General features: G+C 34.1%; 1 protein-coding gene across 2 annotated transcripts in view; it reads right to left on the bottom strand.

Annotated features, from left to right (window-relative positions):
• The window catches only part of ROCK1 (Rho associated coiled-coil containing protein kinase 1), a 129,766-nt gene that overhangs the window by 22,128 nt on the left and 84,683 nt on the right, over positions 1 to 22,955 (bottom strand). For both annotated transcript variants that reach the window (XM_037508756.2, XM_037508755.2), the window contains exons 13-21: positions 21,412 to 21,460; positions 18,074 to 18,209; positions 16,697 to 16,788; positions 16,356 to 16,602; positions 10,025 to 10,131; positions 8,690 to 8,840; positions 4,817 to 4,977; positions 3,076 to 3,260; positions 464 to 533 (exon numbers count right to left, since the gene is read on the bottom strand). In XM_037508756.2, the coding sequence (XP_037364653.2) occupies positions 464 to 533; positions 3,076 to 3,260; positions 4,817 to 4,977; positions 8,690 to 8,840; positions 10,025 to 10,131; positions 16,356 to 16,602; positions 16,697 to 16,788; positions 18,074 to 18,209; positions 21,412 to 21,460 (1,198 nt within the window). The remainder of the gene's footprint in view (positions 1 to 463; positions 534 to 3,075; positions 3,261 to 4,816; positions 4,978 to 8,689; positions 8,841 to 10,024; positions 10,132 to 16,355; positions 16,603 to 16,696; positions 16,789 to 18,073; positions 18,210 to 21,411; positions 21,461 to 22,955) is intronic.

Here is a 22,955-nt window from a genome sequence, read left to right as displayed (position 1 = left end):
AAAATTCAGAGTACTCAATAAATTCTCAAAGCATTAACTATAAACACTCATCAATAGCAGTAGTGGAAATAATTGGCCTGCAGCAAATGAGGAAAATGTCTATGTGCAAAGCAGATCTATAAAGTGCATATAGGCCTAAAACAGGAAAAAGCTTCTGAGTATTAGTTATACTTAAAAATGCAATGTGTATTCATGAATCATACTTGATAATACTAGCAAGCTAAATCACCTGAGCTTACTATCAGGCAAACAGAAACCTTAGGTTGAGGGCATTCTGGAAAGTTAGCATATAATGGTCATTTCTTTGTAAGTTAAACAGACCACAAACTCAGATTCAGAAATAAAATGTACAGATGGGGGAATGAAAGCCACATCAGAGTCATTTGAAAAAGAATCACAGTTCCCATGAAAATTCTAAACACCTTCTTTTTAGTCAAGTTTTGACAGTCTTTATGTATCTCACCGAGAAATACTGTTCTGCTTCAAGCTGATCTTGTAGCTCCCGCATCTGTCCTTCATTTCCTCTGTATTGTCTTCAGAAAAAAAGAGAAAATAGAAAATACATGCTATTTACACTAGAACTTTATTTTGCTTACTAAAAGTGCTATGGTAAAAAAGGTTTATTAACAGTTTTTAAAAATCATAATTCATTATATTATGGTAAGTAACTATTTGTATTTGATTAGATCATACTGTCTGTCTGGTTCCATTTTCTCCTTATGAAACAATACTATGCAAAGTAAAGGGAACCCTCCCTTTCCTAGTGAAGGTCAGTTTCAGGAGACTATTAAATGTGCATTAATCTAAACAGCAAAATTGAAAATAAATATTTTTAAATTTTTACAGAGAAAAGCATTCTTAGGGATACATTTTATTTTTTATTATTTTATTTTTTTTTTACATCATTGTTCATTTTTAAACAATATTTGCTTCCCCCCACCCCCTCAGGTGTAGTCCCAATAGTTTTCTTCACCAATGTACCTGTGCACCATCACCTCAGTCCCCTGTGCTCCTCCCTCCCTCCGATCCCTCTCACACCTACTCCCCTACAGTATATCTCTGATTTATAATTGTCTGTTTTTGCTTTGTTGTGTTTTGTACTGTTATTATTTTTTTACACTGATGTCTTATTTGGTTCCCCTATATTCCTGCTATAAGTGACACCACCTGATATTTTTCTTTTTCCTTCTGGCTTATTTCACTGAGCATAATTCCTTCTAGTTCCATCCACGTTGCTGCGAATGGCATAAGTTTATCTTTTTTGATTGCTGAGTAATATTCCATTGTGTATATATACCACATCTTCTTGATCCAGTCATCTATTTTTGGGCATTTGGGTTGTTTCCAGGTTTTACCTATTGTTAATAGTGCTGCAATAAACACAGGGGTACAGGTGTTCTTTCGAATCAATGTTTTTGTGTCCTTTGGGTAAATCCTTAGGGATATATTTTAAATGTATTATCTAGTAAGTAAGCAATTAAAAACAAGACTTGAAAAAATTCAAGTAATAATAATAACAATAATAATTCATACTACATATTACGGCCAATTAAACATAGAATGCTACTGGAAATGAATTAATTGGATAAAAATGAGGAGGGAGGCAAGAACAATAAATTGGCAAAGAAACAGGATCACAGATACCTACATACACATTTGTATATAAAATATACACACATAAATATAATTCACATAGGGAGAAACAGACTCAATAAGACATACAGACTATATTTCCCAAACACAGATTTTCAAGGACTAATAATTTCATCTGTGGCTGCTAGGTTTTAATATATGTTAATAACTTTGTATTTTCAAATCCTAACTCCTAAGGTATATAATTCATAAAAGGACATGATAAATGCTCATTGAAAGTATTTGGGGCAAAATAGATGACTGGATCAAGAAGATGTATTATATATAAACAATGGAATATTACTCAGCAATCAAAAAAGATAAACTCATGACATTTGCAGCAACGTAGAGGTGGAAGGAAATATGCTCAGTGAAATAAGCCAGAAGGAAAAGGAAAAATAGCGGATGGGTTCACTTAGAGGAGGAATGTAGGGAAACCAAGTAAGGGACCAGGAAAAAGAAATAATTATAATAAATTAAAATGCAAAATTAACAGGCAACTATTAAAAGAGTGTTTTTTGCACAAGGGACTATGGTGATGGTGCACAGGTGAATTGGTGATGGGAATTTTGCTGGGACCACACCTGAAAGGTGAGAGCATGCATTGTACAAAAAGAAAGAATGATCTAAAATATATATATATATAAAAATTTTAAAAAAGGTATTTGGGGAGAAGTAAAATTATAAAACACATTATTACTTAGTTAAAATGCTGGCTATTAAAGGGGAAAAGAATTTCACCAACATAAGTGAAAACTGGCAATTTTATCTATGAATTACTGCGTTGTAATTGAAGGTAACAAATTTTGAAGCTATAAAAACACCTTGGCATAGTTGGCATAAGATATACCCATCTGTGTGACACTATTCCCCTTAATTATATATATACAGTGCTATGAACCAATATTACCGCAATAATAAAGTTTTTCAATAAATATTTATAAAAAATATATATTAAAAAATAATAAAAATAATACATAATTCAGTACCAGCACTGAATCATCACTAAAAAGTAGTTTATCTCTTATTTTTTTATTCTAGTGTGAAGAAACATGATGACTTTTGTGGATATGGAAATCTTATGAGAAAACTGTAGCTTTTTTCACCATAAGTAAATTTCTGTAAAGTCAGTAGTCTCGATAATTTTTCTTATAGAATAATTTCTTTCCTAGAGCAACAAAACAAAGGAGCTGACAAAACTAAATCAAAACAAATATGAGTACAGAGTTGAGGCAACTAAAAGGGAAGGGAGAGTGGGGATGGCAACAAAGGGGAGAGGGGGCCCAACTGTCTACGGTAAAGGAGTACAGGTTCTTTGGTGGTGGGTGTGGTATAGTGACAAGCATCTAAGGAGCTGTGACTCTGTTTCCCAAAACCATGTACATTATTGTAAACCAATAAAATTAAATGAATACGCAAACAAAAAATGTCTCTGAGACTTACTTTGTAATCTGTACTAACTCAAAGTCTAATAATCTTTTTGCTTCTAATAAAGTATTTATTTCCTGTTTCATCTGCTTTTCTAGACCTTTTAAATTGTCTGCCTCAAATGCTTGCGTCTTCAATTCATTTTGTAACAACAGCCTCTTATTTGATTCCTGCTCCAGTTGCAGTGTTAGATTCTTAACCTATGAATGAGAAAAATTATTGGACTTTAAATATCTTTAACAATCAGACATTATTTAAAAGAAAATTAATCAAACCTTAAGTAATTATAATTACTTATACAAATAGAGAATATTGGTATTTTAAAGCATCTCCAATGTTTCAGGTGTTTACTACTATAGAATTTACTATTAAGTCAAATTAATTTCCAAATTTAAATATGAGATATTGGGGAGAACAGGGGTGGAATATGGTTTTTTTCTACCCCTCATTTGTATGGAAATTCTGGAATAGAAGAAATAGAAGGTAAGTATGATGCCACTTTTTTTTTTTTTTAAGATTTATTCATTCATGGATACAAGAACCAGGGTACAGGCCAGATGTGCAGGAGGGTGAGAGGATTCACCAGAGACAGAGTAGGGAACAGAACAGGCAGACTGATGAAATACACTGCTGAGGGGAGCAGCAGGCGAGTCAGGAAAGGTCTGCCACGCCATGTGGGAATCTCCCTGGGCGGTCGGGATCGAACCCATGCCGCAGAGGCTAAGGACAGTTTCACAGGGCTGCGCTCAACCGCCTGTGCCACCAGGGGAAGCCCTGATGCCACTTTTGGGGAGACATTCCTAGGGAGTATTTAAATGTACTCGAAGACTACAATCCATGAAGTTTTTCACCTTTGTGAATGAAGCTTTTCCTGACTATCCTGGTTTCCCCTTTCTCCCTTTTCTAACTTACATATGTAAACTAGTTATTTTCAAGACTTATAAATAATTTATAAAAAACATACAATAACAAACCTATAATGTCCTTTTTTTCATTCATAAATGTGTGCTCTGTATACGGTCAGGACTGCAGCTTTACATTCCCTGAAATCTAAGAGCAAACTCCTCTTTGGGACCACAACAGTCTTCATAATAGAGTTTCGTTTTTGTTTTTTAAAAAAGCAGTTGTGGGCCTCCCCTGGTGGCACAGTGGTTGAGCGCTGGGCTGAGAGGCTGCCCGCAGCCTCTGCAGTGCCGGTTCCATCCCCTGGCAAGAGTCCCACAAGGCGCGCAGACCTCTCCTGCCTGCCCACTGCTCCTCTCAGCAGTGTATATCGTCAAGTCTGTCTGTTCTGCTCCCCGCTCTGGCTCTGGTGAATTCTCCCACCCTCCCATGCTTCTGACTGTACCCAGTGCTTATATGTATAAATAAATAAATAAATAAACAAACAAACAAATAAATAAATGAATAAATCGATCGATAGATAAATAAATCTTAAAAAAAAAAAAGCAGTTGTTCAGTTATTTCAGGGAGGAGCAATGACACCTCTATACACCTCTACACACAACTGTATAGTCACAGTGCAAAATGGTATAGACTCTAAGGTGTGAATGTTCAATATATATTTGAAGATGTAAATTTTAGGAGCTAGGGATATAGTGATGATCATGTAGCAGTTAACATAAATCAATATAGTTCATTTCATTCAAATCTCTTTCATGTTGTTTAAATGATAGACAACTGACTTTTCAGTCACAACTTATGATTGTTTATCTTTTGTAAGATGAACAAATTTACTACTGTCCATTTTTCTTACTTCATCCTCCATCCTTTCTTTATTTTCAGCCAAATGCTCAAGTTTCTGTTGAGATTGTTTTAAATCAACATCTAGCATGGAACACTGTTTCTCAATCTGAACAACCCTATTTTCAGCCTTCTCTCGAGCGTCTCTCTCTTCCTTCAGCTTTTTCTCCATTTCTGTGAAAGAAAAAAAGTTACAAACATATACTTAAAGACCCTATAGTACTTTTCATTTTCATAGGCTTATAAGATAAATTGGTACCAAAATTCCCAACTGTGTTTTAACTCTAATAGAGCTATTCATTATGTTAAGTGCTAATGTTATTTGAAGTATTGATAATTATATAGTGGGACCTCTGGGGAGAGATACTAATCTATACCCTTCATTATTCCAGAAACACTTCAAGAGGCTTAAAGATATGATAGGAATTCTAATTTATGCAAGTCAAAAAAAAAAAAAAAAGATTCCATGGTAGTATAACATCTACTTTAATTACCAGAAGGTATAGTCTATAATGAGGTTCCTTTTTTGAGGTAGAATAACTAAGGTTCTGAGAAGTTAACTTTTCCATGGTCTGCAACTAGTAGATTACACCACTGGGATTCAAACTTAGTAAATCAGCTTTCTTACTCCAAAAGATTGACAAAATAGAGACCACTGGAATGGAATTTCCTCATCTTTCTTCCCAAACCCACAAAATTGCAAGTACCAATACGATCATTCCTCTCAATACCTGTCTCTAATCAGATACAAATCCATCAATTTCTGTTCTAGACTTTGTTCCTTCAATTGTTTCCTGCCCCAACAATTTCTCACTCTCAACTGAATCATTCCTATCAACACAATACACTAATAAACCATTTTCCCTCTTAAAATATCCTCTATGGGCCTCCCCGGTGGCGCAGCAGTTGAGCGCTGGGTTGCAAAGCTGCCGGCGACCTCTGCGGCGCCGGTTCGATCCCCGGCTGCTCCCCGGCCACCGGAGGAGGGTCCCACATGGCGCACAGACCTCTCCTGCCGCCCGCTGCTCCCCTCAGCAGTGTACTTCGGTCCTTCTGCCTGCTCTGCTCCCCGCTCTGGCTCTGGTGAATTCTCTCACCCTCCCGCGCTTCTGACTGTACCCAGTGCATGTATAAACAAAACGAACGAACAAACAAATAAATAAATAAAAACATGCCTCTATAAAAAAAAAAAAAAAAAAATCCTCTATGATCTCACAAAGCTCACATCTACCATCCCATCTCTTTTCACAGCCAAATGTCTGCAAAAGTTCTCTATAATTACTATCTCTAGTATCTAATCCACTATATATTCTTCTCTTTACAATTTGGCTTCTATCTCTACCACTCCACTAAAACTGCTCTTTGTATTTGACAAGTGAAATACAACCGTACAAAATTCAAAGGACATGCAATATCCATGTTTTCATAGTGAATGACCTTAGCAGAATCAATACATTGAACCATTTCCTCATTTTTTTTTTTCAATAATTACTCTTTGAGATTCTAACGCCATGTTCTCTTGGTTTTTCCACTATTTCTTTAGCTGTTTTTTTCTTGGTTTTTCCTGTTCTACTTGACCTTCAATGCTAAACTTTCTTAGGGCACCATTATGATGATTCCTCTTTTCTGACCTCAGTCATATCCATATCAAAATATATTACCATCCACCAAGCGGTTAAAATTAAAAACCTGAGTCTGGTGTAATTCCATTTTTTTCCTTTTCCATCCAATTTATCATAAACTATTGTCTTCTGTATATACACGTCTTTCCAGCTCTACTATCACCAATGTCTATGGTCTACAGCCTTCTAACTGATCTCCCCTTTTTAAATTGTTGCCTCTCTCAAAAGCATTCTCTATGCAGCAATAAAAGTAGCCTTTTAAAAACATAAATTATACATCCCAGTACAGTTCAAAAAATTACAATGGCTTCCTACTATCCTTAGACTAAAAGTATTGAATTTACCATTTTCTTTTGCCTGGAATATTCTTTCTTCCACTCTTTCATCAGCTCTTTGACTTCAGTTCTTACCTAATATATTATTACCTCACATAGGCCTTTCCTCAGAACCGCAGCTCAGGGAGTACCACCAACTAACTATCGCATTAAATTTCCTTCACATTAGTGATTACAATCTATATGTATTTTCATTTATTTGCTTTTTTTGGTCTATCACTACCCTCAGAATATATCTCTAAGAGGATGGGTTCCTATCAGTCTTAGTCTCTGCTTTATTCCTGGCTTATGGTAGGCCATCAATAATTACCTTATGTGAAAGAAATAAAAGGAGTTCAATACAGCTGATGCACATATTAAAAGTGCAAAGCAGTAAAAGTGTAAAGAAAGGTTAAGTGGGAATTCAAAGACTCTGTATATCATAAGGAGTTTGATATGCAGACAGTAAAAAGCCTTAAAAAGGATTTTAAGAAGGACTAATATAGTAAGATTTATATTTTAAAAAGCACATGCTGGTCTAAGTAACAACGTTAGAAGGGTAAATAAAACAAATCTTGGCATAGTAAAAATTAATTCTATTGCAACAGATAAAGCAGAGTGGTAACATTACCATAAATATAAAAGGAATGTTACAATGTATGTAATTTTAAAAAATGTAATTCCTAAATATTTCCAAAATTTTTAGCATGGGCTTCTGGATGGTGACTATTACCCAACATCTACAACCATGATAATAATCCCAATTATTGAAAAGCTTTCTATGCACAGACACTTCAAATACATTTTTTCTCATTTTACTTTTTTTTAATAGTCTTTGAGTGGCTAAAAGGCAAAATAGATTTGTCCAAGCCTGGGTTCATTAAAACCATAATATATAATCATTAACCAGGATAGTGAAAATAAAGGGTAGAAGCAGATTTGACAGATATAAGTTTTTCCTTGAACAAACCAAATTTAAGGTGTTATGTGACATTTCCAGTTTGTAGGAAGTTATGGTATAAAAGGTGAAAACAAAGGAAGGCTCATCTTTTTAGAAATTTTGCTATAAAGGTAAGTAGTAAAACAGTGCCAATTAGTAAGGATCCCAGGTTGCTGCAAGGGTTTGCCAATTTTTTAATTTTTTTTTAAAGTGGAAGAGACTTGTACTTGTTTCCAACAAGAAAGGATTCAGTAGAAGAGGAAAAGCTAAGGATAAAGAAGAACAAAAGAGGTAAGTTAAGAGGTGAAAAGAGGGGACTGAATCTGAGTGCAACTAGAAGGCATTAGCCAGGACAAAATATCACCTTCCAAAATGAGAGGGAAGAATAATTAATAGGGGAAAAGAAGTAGGACAGGTTGATTAGATTTTGAGGAGTTCACACCTATGTTTTCATTTCTTTTTGAAACAGGAGATAAGTTCACCTAAAAGTAGAGTGATAAAGAAACAGCACAGGAAGCTGGAGAAGAGAAATAAAAGTCTGGGAGAAGGAAATGATGATTGATATGTCAAAAAAAATTGACGATAATGCATTGGGCTAACATCAATCTGAAGAACTATTGGAAGTGGTTTGCTCTATGGTTCTATTTAGATGCATAATCCAACAGAAACACAAAGGAATGGGAAAATTCAGAGTAGAAAGCAAGAAATGCTCCAGAATGGATAAAAAATAAAAAGGAACAGGCTGAAAAATTGGGAGAAATGAGCCACTGACTTTAATAGGGTATATAAGGTAGTGAAAGGAGTATAAGATAGTAAAGGGAGGAAATGGAATGGTGAAATTGCGATTTTAAAAAAATGGAAGGCATCAAAAAAAGCAATCACATTTCTAGATCAAAATTTATTGTTTTTAAGTTTACACTACTATAAAATGAAATTTTGATCAAAATGAAAAATGTTTGTGGCCAATTTTTAACAACTAATGATGTAAAAATATTAAAACTGACACTTACCATACATTGCAACAGACTTTGCCTCTTCAATAGACTGATGTTTGTCAGTTAAACGAGCTTTGGTTACCTTATGTTCATTTACCTCTTGTTCTAACCGTTGTTGTAATGATTTAAGCTTGTAGTTTAAATCTATCTCTAAATTATTCTTTTCCTGTAAAATGAGAATAATATAATACATTGTGCAAAAAATACACTACTAAATCTTAAATAATATTCCACTATAGATAATATATGATCACACTGGCCTGATATATGACACCACATACTTAAATATTTCTATTTAGCTTATAGTTTTAATGTTTTATACTTTCTGACATGTTTCACATATATGTATACATATATATATATATATATGTATATATATATATATAAAGTGCCTTACTTTTAAAATCACAGTGAGCGCATATAATTAAAAGCAAAATATTACTTTTTTAAAACCCCTGCCACTTCCCATTTGAATATGGTTGATGGCAGGACAGAGCTGTGATGGTAATTATATATATATAAGAGATTTTATTGTTAGGACCAGAAATGAATGGGACAATTCTTCAGGTCCTTAAAAAATAATCATTGTATTCTACATTTGCATCCATACCTAGGTTTACATTACTGACAAGAAAACAAGTCAAAATGTCTGATTTCTTCTTCTATTCTTCCTTCTATCATCCTATTTTCACAATTACACTGGATTTAGACATCAGAAAACTATTTTGATTATCCTAAAACATGTCCAAAGGACAAGGTAAGTGGTGGATTTCCTGATCTGAAGATGTGGTTGGCCTATAACATTTCAGAGGCACTGACAAAGTAAGAGCAAGATCTGAATATTATCTATTTAATCCTTTTTCTAACAAGGTAGAAACAGAGGCTACAAATAATATATTATTTAAGAAATTCTACATGCAAAGTCCACTTTATGCTCTTTTCTATTTTTCTAACTGGTACCAACTACAAGGAATAAAGCATGCATGGTCTACGATCTACTGATCCTTCATTTTCCTTCTTCATAAGGCTACCAGGTTCATCTTATCCAAATATAATAAAATGAAAGAATATTCTATACGAAGAGGTATTTCCAAACCAAAGCAATTTGCAATGATCAGGTAATATCAAGCATCAATACCCTTCAAGGCTTAAAAACAAACAAGTAAAAAAAAGACACTAAGAAGCACTAAATAAAACATACATATACCCCCACAAGGTAATCAATCAACCATAAAAAGTTTTACGAATATAAATAAATATTAGGAATGAATGTTACTTAATAAAATCACCTTATAACATATGATAACCTGTAAAAACTATCTCATAAATGGTGCATGTGAGCTAATTTACCTTTTCTGAATGATTAAGCATATCTTGAGCCTCTTTTCTTTCTTCTTCCACTCTTTCAAGACTATGTTTGAGATGTTTCACCTCCTCTTGTAAAGACGTGATTCGAGCTATCAAATAGAAAAAAAATTCAAGTCAGTCATCAAAGTAAAGTGTTTTCAGTGCAACCATTAATGCTTTTTGAAAACTATCAAATTTCTTGATCACATAGAATTTATTAAATATTTCCTTGGTTCTAAATACAACTACAACATATAGAATTAGAAATATTAATCTAACTGGAGATCATCTAGTATTGATTCATATCACAAATGGAGATGGAGCCTGAGCTTGCACAGAAATTAAATCTGAGTCCTTATTCTTTCCCACCATTTTAAGAGTGACATCTTTTTCTTAGTTAATTAAGAGAAATATGTAAGTGCTTTTTATGTGTCAAACATTATGAAAAAGTGTTTAATTGTAAACCTAATGGAACCATCTTTATAGAAAACTGAGTTTTAAGGATTTGAAGTGCTCTAACAAAGTCTAGCTTTAACCTACTTGAGATTCATGCCATGCAATGGGATTAGCAATATAGCCCCTCATTAAAACATGCTTTAGACCTTACAGGTTTCTAGAGCATATATATTTAACAAACACACACACACACTTAATACATGTAGACTCTAACATAAATGAAATTAATTATATTGTAGAGTTCAAAAGAAAGAATCTACATTCTTATTTTATGTTTCAAAGTGGTTTAGGAATTGACAGAATAATGAATAAAGTATGCCAAAGGACCAGGAAAAAATTTACAGTTAGCACCTGAAAATACTTATCTGGGAGGCCAGTTCTAGGATATAGAGAGCAATGAAACTATACACACAATAAAGACATTATGTTTTCATAGGGATATGCTCATGTATGAGAAAGAAACACCTGCATTTTCTTTTAAATGATTAAACCAAAACACAAAGTATCTGTGTGTTTATATAGGCAAGGATACATGAAATATGGCAAGATGTTAAATGTTAAAGTGCTATTAAAAATGTTTACAACTGCATTTGTAGTAATATGTTTTAAGATCTGTATAAAGACAATAAATTTAGATTAAACTGAAGTTTTCATGTAAAAGTTTATGTAAATCAACTCCTAAGAAAATAGGGATGAAAATTTATGGGTTGAATCCACTGCAAACTCCTAATAACCCTGTGAAGGACATTTAAAATAAAATATAGCTTATTTTCCTCATTTTTATCTGTTTCTTAAAATATATAATATAGTAAGGGATGGCTTATGGTTACAAAGTTTTCTTTTAGGATAACGGAAATGTCTGGAATGAGACAAAAAGTTGATTAAACAACACTATAAATATACTAAATGCCAGTGAATTATATGTGTTTAAATGATTACTTTTGTTACATAAGTATTACTTTAATAAAAAAAATAATATTAAAAGCAAAAGTTTTTAGAATACAAGGAGGCTATGGGGAAAAAAACCACCATAGTGGTAATTTTATTTTTTTAATATTTATTTATATATATTTTACATAATTTTTTTTTCAATGTTTCCTTTCTTTTCTCAGCTGTAGTCTCCTTAGAATTTCTACCACCAATTCACCCATGCACCATCACCATAGTCCCTTGTGCTGTTCCCGCCCTGGTTTTGATTCCTTTCCCTCCCCCTCCCCTGTAGAATGTTTCCGATTTATAGTTGTCTGTTTATTACTGTTTTGTTGTGTTTTTTATTGTTATTATTTTTTCCTTGATCCCTTGTATGTTTCCCCTATAGTCTTCCTGTAAGTGAAACCATCTGATATTTTTTTTTCCCTTCTGACTTATTGCACTGAGAATAATCTCTTCTAGCTCCATCCATGTTGCTGCGAATGGCATTAGTTTATCTTTTTTTTTTTTAAAGATTTATTTATTTATTCATACAAGCACTGAGTACAGTCAGAAGCACAGGAAGGTGAGAGAATTCACCAGAGCCAGAGGGGAGAGCAGAGCAGGCAGACTGACGAAGTACACTGCTGAGGGGAGCAGCGGGCGGCAGGAGAGGTCTGCAAGCCATGTGGGACCCTCGTCCAGCAGCCGGGGATTAAACTGGCGCTGCAGAGGCTGCAGAAAGCTTTGCAACCCGGCGCTCAACCGCTGTGCCACCAGGGAGGCCCAGTTTATCTTTTTTGATTGCTGAATATGTGTATATATGCCACATCTTCTTGATCCAGTCGTCTATTTTTGGGTCACAGTGGTTACTTTAAAACATGTTTCAAAGTTTGGTAGATTTAAGAGTCAAAGAATAAACAGTTTAGAAAACAGATTGATTAAATTAGAAAAGCAATCTGTTGTCTTCCTTCTAAAAACATATTAAGAAAAAAAAAACCTACACAATTTCCAAATGTCCCTGTTAAGTTATAAATAAAACAAAAATGCATTATGAACTAATTCAGAAAAAGAAAACTAAAAATTTTTAAAAAAAATGGAAATCTGTTAAGTTTCTAATCATTATATATTAAGATATTAGCAATTAGAGTACTTCCTGCCTTTATTCATTAAAAAGTCCTACAACTAACCAATAAAATAACAGTGAGTATCCACAGAATCTAGGTTAATCTCTAAATATCATATGCCACAAAATGGACTAGGGTTCCTTTGAAAATGGGAGAGTTCAAGTCTGGAATAGAAAGTAATCCAGGAAAAGATAATATGAATAACAAAAGGAAAAGATCTACCTAAGACTAATAGGGCAGGGTGTCAATTTGAAGAGATTCTCACTAGCCTCAAATAAGCTTCAATAAGAATAGTGGAATGGGCTAACACATATCAAATATATTAAAACTCATAAATTCAGGGCCTCCCCGGTGGCGCAGCAGTTGAGCGCTGGGTTGCAAAGCTGCCCGCAGCCTCTGCAGCGCCGGTTCGATCCCCGGCTGCTCCCCGGCCACCGGAGGAGGGTCCCATATGGCGCGCAGACCTCTCCTGCCGCCCGCTGCTCCCCTCAGCAGTGTACTTTGGTCCCTCTGCCTGCTCTGCTCCTGCTCTGGCTCTGGTGAATTCTCTCACCCTCCCGCGCTTCTGACTGTACCCAGTGCTTGTATAAAAAAATAAAAAAATAAATAAAAATTAAAAAAAAACCTCATAAATTCACAAATATATTAAAAAATGTCAATGGTTACCTTTGAAGTTACCATTCTGAAAAAATGGTAAAGAAAAGAAACAAATATTTACCCTTTCTATATAATTAATGAGAAAATGTTTATAGGAGCATTCCAGTTAATAAATAGACGAGGAAGAATAAAAAGTGGATAATGGCAATCTCCTAAAGAAACACAGGATCTAGGTAATCATTATCAATGGCTGCTAATACAACAAAAAGACAGACTTCACATAATTTCCAATGTCTAAATAATACTATCAAGTATTCTTGCTAAAGTCCTTTGTTGTAAATAGATCAAGATCCTAGAACTACATGGGACAGAGTGACATGTTAACTGACAACAGTAGATGGAATGAACAAAATCCAGAATAGGAGACACTCAATAGTACCCCAAAAAACTGGTTTCTTCAACCAACAGTAACCACAAACTACAAAGAACAAAAAAGGCAGGAAAAACATATATATTAAAATAAACTTAAAGGACACAATAATGACTTGCAATGTACAAACATTAACTGGATTCTCATTCAAGCAAAGTAAAAACAACAAAAATAATGGAACTACTGGAAGAATGTGAGCATTGACTAGATATTTTATAATAATAGCTATGAACTTTTTTCAAGATTTGATAGTGATACTGTGTTTATTATTTTTAAGTCTTTATTTTTGTGATACTGAGATATTTACAAATTAAACAATGTGATGTTTCAGATCTGCTTCAAAATAATTTAATGTGAGAAGACTGGGAAAAGGAGAAAGTGGGTATAAATTAAAAGCTGACTACTAGATGAACATTAGTGAAGCTGGATTGAAAGGATCATTACAGTATTCTACTATGGCATATATCTGAAATTTGCCAAAATAAAAAGTTGGAGGAAAAAAACAACTAAGCAATAGACTTTTGAAGATTTAAAGGGCTTTTTTTCTTTGCATTTCAATTTGAAGAATCACATATAAACTTATGAGATGAAGAGACTGTCAATTCAATTAAAAATTTCATTCCTCCATGACATTTTGATTGTTGTCTATTTTGTTCAAGCCACTATGGTCTTAACTTTTGTCTCTCACAGCAACCTCACCAATACACCAGTACAAATGTTGACAAACTTCAGACCTGAGGCCTGTCTACTGTATATATAAAGCTAAGAATGTCTTTTTCATTTTTAAAAGGTTGTAAAAAGTAAAAAAGTATATGTTAAAATAGAGCTCATGTGGTCTACAAAGTCTAAAGTATTTACTAACCAATTGTATTTGGGAAGTCATTTCCCATACACACAAAGAAGCTTCCACCTACTAGTGTACATGTAGGACATTCAAAAAGGAAATAATGACTGCTAGAAGAAGCCCAGCATTCCAAACTGTGAGGAATGTATACCTGCAGGATCTGAAATTTCTTAGTGACTATAAAATATTGTGGGCTTTTTTTCCTGTTCTTTAACTAGAATGTATCTTTACATGTATTTTGAAGCTCATAAGTTGTGTTTTTTTTAATGCACATGAGCTTTATTTCACATTTAAATAAATACTAAACCTTAAAGAAGCACTGAAAAAGAACAAATAGCAACCATAACTCACGGTACAAATTTTCTTTAACTTCACCAATGTCTAAAAAAAAGTAGATTCACCTAAAGCCACAGTAGATAAACAAATGGATAAACAGTCTCTTCTTTGAGAGCAAGCATTTCAAAGCTTAATCATATCTAGAAGGATCAGATTACATTACAGCATTTTATAATTAAATGGATTTATAGAAATCACTTATTCTAATCTCCTTGGTTTATAGGTTAAAAAGGCAGATGAAGTGACTTTTACACAGCTAGTAAGCAGTGAGTAAAAACGCAAGAAAAGCAACTTATGGAGGTCAAGCATAAGACTTTTAAATACATATTATAAGGTTACTTTCTTGGTTATGTACAGATCTAAGCCTAAATCCCGAGAAATAAGGTTCCTCAGCTAACAACCAAAAGGAGATGTTAATTTCTGTTTTTACAGTCACAAAACTGACCATGACTTCTCTCCACAGAAAAAAAGGTAATCACCAAACCCCATAAGACCCCACAGTTATGGTATGGCCTTATGCTATGACTAAGATAAAAATGGACAAACCTACTGACAATTATTTCCTGAGAGGTCTGGAAACTTCCATACATAGCTATTTTGATTAGGCAGTATGATGCTACTGCTAATAAGAATATAAAATGGAAAAAAATACGTAAGAAGTGGGTAGCACTACTAGACATCTTTTTAAAACAAACTGAATTTTATTACTATTATAAATATTTTTCATTTGCACAATCTTTTGCCTTTCAGATTCACAAAAATTGCCAATATCTCTAATACTACCTTTTCTAAGTGACTACATTTTTATTTGTAATGGGATTCTGTTCTGCAACTGCGTTTCTATTTTTACCTACAATACACAAGGAATTCCTAGTTTTAACAGTAAAAATCTTCTATGCTGAGATTAGTCTTACTCTGTGTAAGGCATCTGTGAATTATATATGTTTTAAAATGAAGTTTTCAGCAATCTAATTCCAAATTAGAAATATCCTCATTACCTATCTCACAGGAGTGGCTTGTGAAAGTGAAGAAATTACAGTGTGATACAAATGCAGGCATTATCCTGAAAGAGAAAGAATGGAAACCATTTCCGGTTCCACCAAAGTCATTTTCTTTATGACGGCAATATGATAAAAGTTACATTATATTACTTTTAAAACAATAAAGATGGCAAATTGTATTAATTGTATGTTTTTAACCACAATAAATTATTTTTTTAAAATTACCTTCCACTGATCGATGAATAAACAAAATGTGGTACATACATACAAAGGAATACTATTAAGTCTTAAAAAGGAATGGAATTCTGCTACAAGATACAACATGGATGAACCTTAGAAGATAATATGCGAAGAGGAGTGAAACAGACACAAAAGAATAAATGAGGTGGTGAAATCTTAAGAGTCAGTAAGTAGAATGGTGGTTACCATTACTGAGAAGAATGGAGAATGGGAAGTTATAGTTTAATGGACAGTTTTACTTTAGTATAATTTTAAAAAGTTCTGGAGGTGAGTTGTTGTGATATATTGCACAATACTGTGAAATGTATTTTAAGCCAAATATATATATATACTCTCAAAGATAAAAGATAAATTTTACATAAAGTATATTTATCATAGTAAAAAAAGATACTACCTTGAAGGTCTCCAATCATCTCTGAATCATGACCTCTGTCTCTCCGTTCAGCTTCTAATACAGCTTGCAGTTGGTAGTAATCTTTATCCATTTGTGATTTTGAATTCTCCAAAATTCTATTTCTCTCTTGCAATTCTCTATTCAGGGACTCAAGCTGACTAATTGATTTGCTCATCTCTGTGTGACTCTTCCTTAATCTTACAGCTGTATCTGATTCTGTTCTAAGTAAGTCATTGGCTTCTTCTAGCTATTTACAAAAGAAAGCAAGAAAATAGGTTTCTGACCAAAATACAAACTCATTTTAATTATAATATTTTAAAAACCTCATTCCAAAAACTTACCTGCTTTTGCAATTGTGCCACCTTCTCATTAGCAAGCTGTGAATTCTGACTTACTTTCTTTAAGTCTTCCAACTGATCCTTTAATGTAGAAACTAGAAAATTAAGGAATAGAATACAGAAATCAGAAAGTTTTCATAGGGAATCATACAAATCCCTTTAAAAACTGAATTCAGTCTTAGATCAAAATAGTCAATTACTTTAGGTTCATTCCCAAAAACAAATTCCATTTTGGAAGTACTTACATTTAAATTTATCTAAAAGGAGAGCATTATTTTATAATATAGAATGCAAAAACAGATGTTTCCACTGTTGTAATATTTCAAGTTTTTTTATTTCCTTAATAAGGTCAATCTATTAGTTAAACATTGCAAGACTAGTTTTAATATTATTTACTTTTGAACAGTATAAATCTTTGGGGAAAAAAATAAATGATTAAAAGTGCAAAGGGTACCAAATAGTACCACATTGCCACATTTGTCAGTCCCTTGACTCACCTCCCCAGCAAAAACTATTACTTATTTCTTGTGTATCATTCCTAAAATACTGGGTACCATACCTTAATATATATAAATATATACACACACTATATATATACATATATATGATTTAAAATGCATATTTATAATTCAGCCTAAATAAACATATGTTTAAGCACATATGAACAACATTCTTTTTGTAGACAAACCATCTGTGGGTTTTTTTGTTGTTTGTTTTTCATTTAAATATATACCTTATACCCCCCCCTTTCATAGCATCATATAGAGATACTTTATTATTTTATAAGCTGAATAGCAGTCTACCATAGAGGTACACCAAAATTTTATATCATTGATTATGTTTACCTTGCTTATAATTTTTGCCACTTCAAACAAGCTACAATGAATAATCCTGTTTATATACCATCATGTATGTACACAGGTAAATATGTAAAATAAATTCCTAGAAGTAAAATCACTGGATCAAACGATGTAAAAAATCATCTCTAATTTTTCAACATTAACATTAAAAAACATGACATTCCATTTTAGTTCTCATATGCTGCTTGTCAGAACTGCCTAGAGAACTTATTAAAATATAGCGGCCACATGTCTAGATAAATTATAGAGTTTAGGCATTAGTAGTCTTTAAAACTTTACCGTAGTTTCCAATATATACACATGGATTAAAAACACCATTCTAGTTAAAATATTACCACTGACTTTAAACTGTCATAAATTTTCGGGAGGACCTGGGTGTTTTAGCTCATGTGATGTCTTAGGATTGTAGTTTCAAAACTATATCGTACACCCTAAATTTAAGATTACCATATGACAAAGACCTGAAGCACAGTGTTAGGCAGAAATTCCAAAACAAATTTCAAAAGAGGTAACAAGTTACCTTCATTTTCCAGGTTCCTCCTCTTCTCATTTTCCTGTTCTGCTTTTCTTTGGTACTCATTAATTCTATGCTGTAGCAACATTTTCTCCTTCTCAATCTGAGATACTGTAGATTCTAGATTTCTTCTCTGATTCCCCTAAAATTGCAACAAAAATTATCAAAGCAATTAACACTTTCTGATTTGAGGCAACTTTTGCTTTTTTATAAAAATCAACCCAAAGATTTACAATGGAATTTTTGTTTAAAATCAGTACCTCCTAGAAACAGCTTCCTAATAATAGAACTAGCTTGTTGCTTTGCAAGATAACTACATATTTAGTATATTAAAAATTGCAAAAATTATTTTCCAGAATGGCTGCTACACCATTTTATACCTCTATCTGCAATGTATGAGTGATCCAGTTTCTCCACATCATCATGTTTTTGGTATTGAAGTTATTTTTTTTCCCTTTTTTCTTTATTTTTAATGGTATTTTTTTTACATCATTGATCATTTTTAAACAATATTTGCTTACCCCCCCCAAGGTTGAGTCCCCATAGAATTTCCTTGCCCAATGCACCCGTGCACCATCACCACAGTTCCCTGTTCTCCTCCCTCCCTCCCTCCCTCGAATCCCTCTCCCCCCATTCCCCTGCAGTGTGTCTCTGATTTATAATTGTCTGTTTTTGCTTTGTTATGTTTTGTACTGTTATTGTTTTTTTATACTGATGTTTTATTTGGTTCCCCTATGTTCCTGTTTTAAATGAAACCACTGATATTTTTCTTTTTCCTTCTGGCTTATTTCACTGAGCATAAATGAGCAGAAGAACTTAAAAGACTTTTCTCCAAAGAGGAAAAGCAAATGGCCAACAAGCATATGAAAAAATGTTCAACATCCCTTATAATCAGGGAAATGCATATCAAAACCACAATGAGATACCACCTTACATCAGTAAGAATGACACATATCAAAAAAAACAAGCAACAACAAATGTTGGCAAGGATGTGGAGAAAAAGGAACTCTCCTACATTGCTGGTGGGAGTGTAAACTGGTCCAACCACTATGGAAAGTTGTCTGGAGTTTCCTCTGTCTACTAAAAATGGAGCTACCATATGACCTGGCAATTCCACCCTAGGGATCTACCCAAAGGACACAAAAACATTGATTCAAAAGACCACCTGTACCCCTATGTTTACTGCAGCAATATTTATAATAGGTAAAACCTGGAAACAACCCAAATAACCAAAAATAGATGACTGGATCAAGAAGATATGGTACATATACACAATGGACTATTACTCAGCAATTAAAAAAGATAAACTCATGCAAACACTACTGTGGGGGTGGATAGCTTGTTATTTCAATGTTGAAAGTCTGGACTCTCTACTTGGTCTCTTCTGAACCACACTAGTAGGAAGTGATGGGATATCTCATTACTGATGGGTGCAAGCACTGATAGAAGACAAGATTCCCCACATGGGTGACAATGTCTTGGGAAATGAAGTTCCTCTGCTGGGCCTTTTCTAAAATCATAGAGCTGGAAATCTAGGTTTCCCACTCAGTCTTTCCTAGTAGGAATGGAGTTATATTTGTCACATTCTGGTTATCTACAGAGAGCAGTGATTGTGTGAAAGTCTTCTGACTTGTTTGCCTGCTACTTTTTTAGTCCTTTAGTTGAACTGCCTTCCTTGTTTGTGCTTATTGGTATTTCCAGGTAGCTAGCTAGCTAGCTTCTCTAGCATCTGGTCTGGAATATATGCCAGAAGAAAGAAAACCCATAGTATTCATTCCTATATTGTTCTTTGGGTCTTTGTACTCCAGCACGTCAGTCTTCTTCATCTTTCAGAATCTTTCTATATTTGTTTTATATTTAATGTCTAGGGTTTTTTTTTTTTTTTTTAAGATTTATTTATTTAGGGCCTCCCCTGGTGGCACAGTGGTTGAACACTGGGCTGCGAAGCTGCCCACAGCATCTGCAGTGCCGGTTAGATCCCCGGCTACAGGGTGAGGGTCCCACATGGTGTGCAGACCTCTCCTGCTGCGCCCGCTGTTCCCGTCAACAGTGTACTTTGTCAGTCCGCCTGTTCTGCTCCCCGCTCTAGCTCTGGTGAATTCTCTCACTGGGTACAGTCAGAAACGCGGGAGGGTGAAAGAATTCACCAGAGCCAAAGCAGGGAACAAAACAGGCAGACCAACGAAATACACTGCTGAGGGGAGCAGTGGGCACGGCAGGAGAGGTCTGCATGCCATGTGGGACCCTTGCCGGAGGCTGGGGATCGAACCGGCGCTGCAGAGCCTGCAGGCAGCTTCACAGCCCATTGCTCAACTGTTGAGCCACCAGGGAAGCCCTAATGTCTAGGGTTTTTAGCAGTACTTATTAGGAGGAATGGGGAAAGTCCTTTTATTCCATCTTTCCAGGACTATCCTTATTTTATAATTAAGATCTACTTTTTCAATTTGGAAAGCTTAACAACTACCACAGTTGAATTTTATATTTTAGAAATGAAATAAAAGTAGAGGCCAGGCAAAAAGGATTTCTTACAATCAAACAGTGGTGGTCAAGTATATACTAACCAATGACAAGTGATAAAATATTATTTCAGTCTTTCCAGATATATATATCCAAACCTACCAATGAATAAAACATCAGTGATAGATACAATTCCTCAAGAAAAAATTAAGGCAACACAATAAACATCAGAAAGATTAAATCTAAAAAGTACAAAGGAATTAATAATGAGAAAAGTTTAGGGAGTAAATATCTTTTCAGGGCTTCTTCATATATACAGTAGAAAGATATTTGCACACTAAAGGATTGAAAATGTATTTCATATTTGTTAACAAAAATCTGATTCATGAAATGTTTTTCTTGTATTTCCTGATGATAAAAAGTTCGAGCTAGGTGACTGGAAAATATGAATTCTAAAATCAATATAGTTCTCATTTGATTAACTGAAATTACGTTTTGTCAGTTCTATTTAAGTTATACTCATCCTACTCTCATATTTGTTTCTGTCTCTTATTTCTAATCTCTTGATTCTCTTGTCCCTTCTTCAATTTTCAACTACTAAGATTCACTAAACGGAAAGTTAAGTACTAATTTTCATGATTAGAACCAAAATAAGATTCTAGAATAAAACTAAACCAAAAAACTAGAGTACACCGTAATCTGCACCATTTGAATCTGCAGCTCCAAATTGAAGTTAGTGAGGCTTCCATTATAATTCTTTGGTTCTGTTCTATCAATATAGGCCATAAGTCAACCCAAAGATTAAATGCAATTTCTCAGAAAAAAAAAATTTTTTTTGAAAAAAGAAGAAACTCTCAAAAGAGAAATTCTGATTAGTAAACAAGTACCTCTTCATCCAACTCCTTCATTATCTTGTCTAGTTTTAAGTTTGAAGTTCTGTAAAAGCAAAGACAATATAGATTAGAAATGTTTATCTATTCTTATACAAGGATAAAAGACCATATTCCTTACTATCTAACATATTTAGATTTTTTTTAATTTTATTTTTAAATTCCCCATACAATTACAACCCCCTTATTTTGACCCCAAGCCCTCCTTTCCCCGCCCCCCATCCCCCATAGAGTGTCTCTGGTTCATAGTTTTGTTTGTTGATTTTGATATTTTCTTTCTTATAGTTATTCTTTTTCCTGGTCCCTTATTTACATTTTCTAGATTCCTGCTATGAGCGAGACCATCCGGTGTTTTTCTTTTTCTTTCTGTCTTATTTCGCTGAGCATGATCCCTTCCAGCACCATCCATGTTGCTGCAAATTGCATGTGTTTATCTTTTTTGAATGCTGAGTAATATTCCATGGTGTATATGTACCACATCTTCTTGATCCAGTCGTCTATATTTGGGCATTTGGGTTGTTTCCAAAGCTTAGCTATTATAAATAGTGCTGCTATAAACATAGGGGTGCAGGTGTCCTTTTGAATTAATGATTCTGTGTCCTTTGGGTAAATACCTAGGAGTGGAATTGCTGGATCATATGGAAGCCCCATCTTTAGCAGGTTGAGGAATCTCCAGACAGCTTTCTATAGTGGTTGGACCATTTTGCACTCCCACCAGCAGTGCAGAAGAGTTCCTTTTTCTCCACATCCTCGCCAACATTTGTTGTTGCTAGTTTTTTTTAATGTGTGCCATTCTCATTGGTGTAAGATGGTATCTCATTGTAGTTTTGATTTGCATTTCCCTGATGACAAGTGATGTTGAACATTTTTTCATATGCCTGTTGGCCATTTGCATTTCCTCTTCAGAGAAGTTTCTTTTTAGCTCTTCTGCCCATTTTTTGACTGGATTATTTTCTTTGTTTTTGTTGAGTCTCATCAGCTCTTTGCAGATTTTTGTGATCAGTCCTTTATCATTAGTGTTGTGTGCAAAAACGTTCTCCCAGTCGGTGGGGTTTCTCTTTGTTTTGGTTGTTGTCTCTTTTGCTGTGCAGAAGCTCTTTAATTTGATGTAGGCCCAGCTGTTTATCTTTGCCTTCACTATCACTGCTTTGGGTGATGTGTCTGCAAAGATGTCTTTGATGTGCATATCACTTAGTGTTTCGCCTATATTTCCTTCTATGTATTTTATGGTTTCAGGTCTTATGTCTAGTTCTTTAATCCATTTTGAGTTGGTTTTTGTGCATGGTGTGAGGTAGTAGTCAAGCTTCATTCTTTTGTAGGTAGCGACCCAGTTTTCCCAGCACCATTTATTGAACAAACTGTCTTTGCTCCAATGCATATTCTTTGCTCCTTTGTCAAAGATTAGTTGATCATAAATCTGTGGGTTTATTTCTGGATTTTCTATTCGATTCCATTGGTCTGTGTGTCTGTTCTTGTTCCAATACTATGCAGTTTTGATGATTATGGCTTTGTAGTATAGTTTGAAGTCTGGGAGTATGATG

This window comes from Talpa occidentalis, unplaced genomic scaffold (genome assembly GCF_014898055.3).
Source record: "Talpa occidentalis isolate TD23 unplaced genomic scaffold, MPIMG_talOcc4v2.1 talOcc4.13, whole genome shotgun sequence".
Lineage (NCBI taxonomy): Eukaryota > Metazoa > Chordata > Mammalia > Eulipotyphla > Talpidae > Talpa > Talpa occidentalis.
The sequence above is the reverse complement of the archived record's forward strand: the minus strand, read 5'-3'. Positions and strand labels throughout refer to the sequence as shown.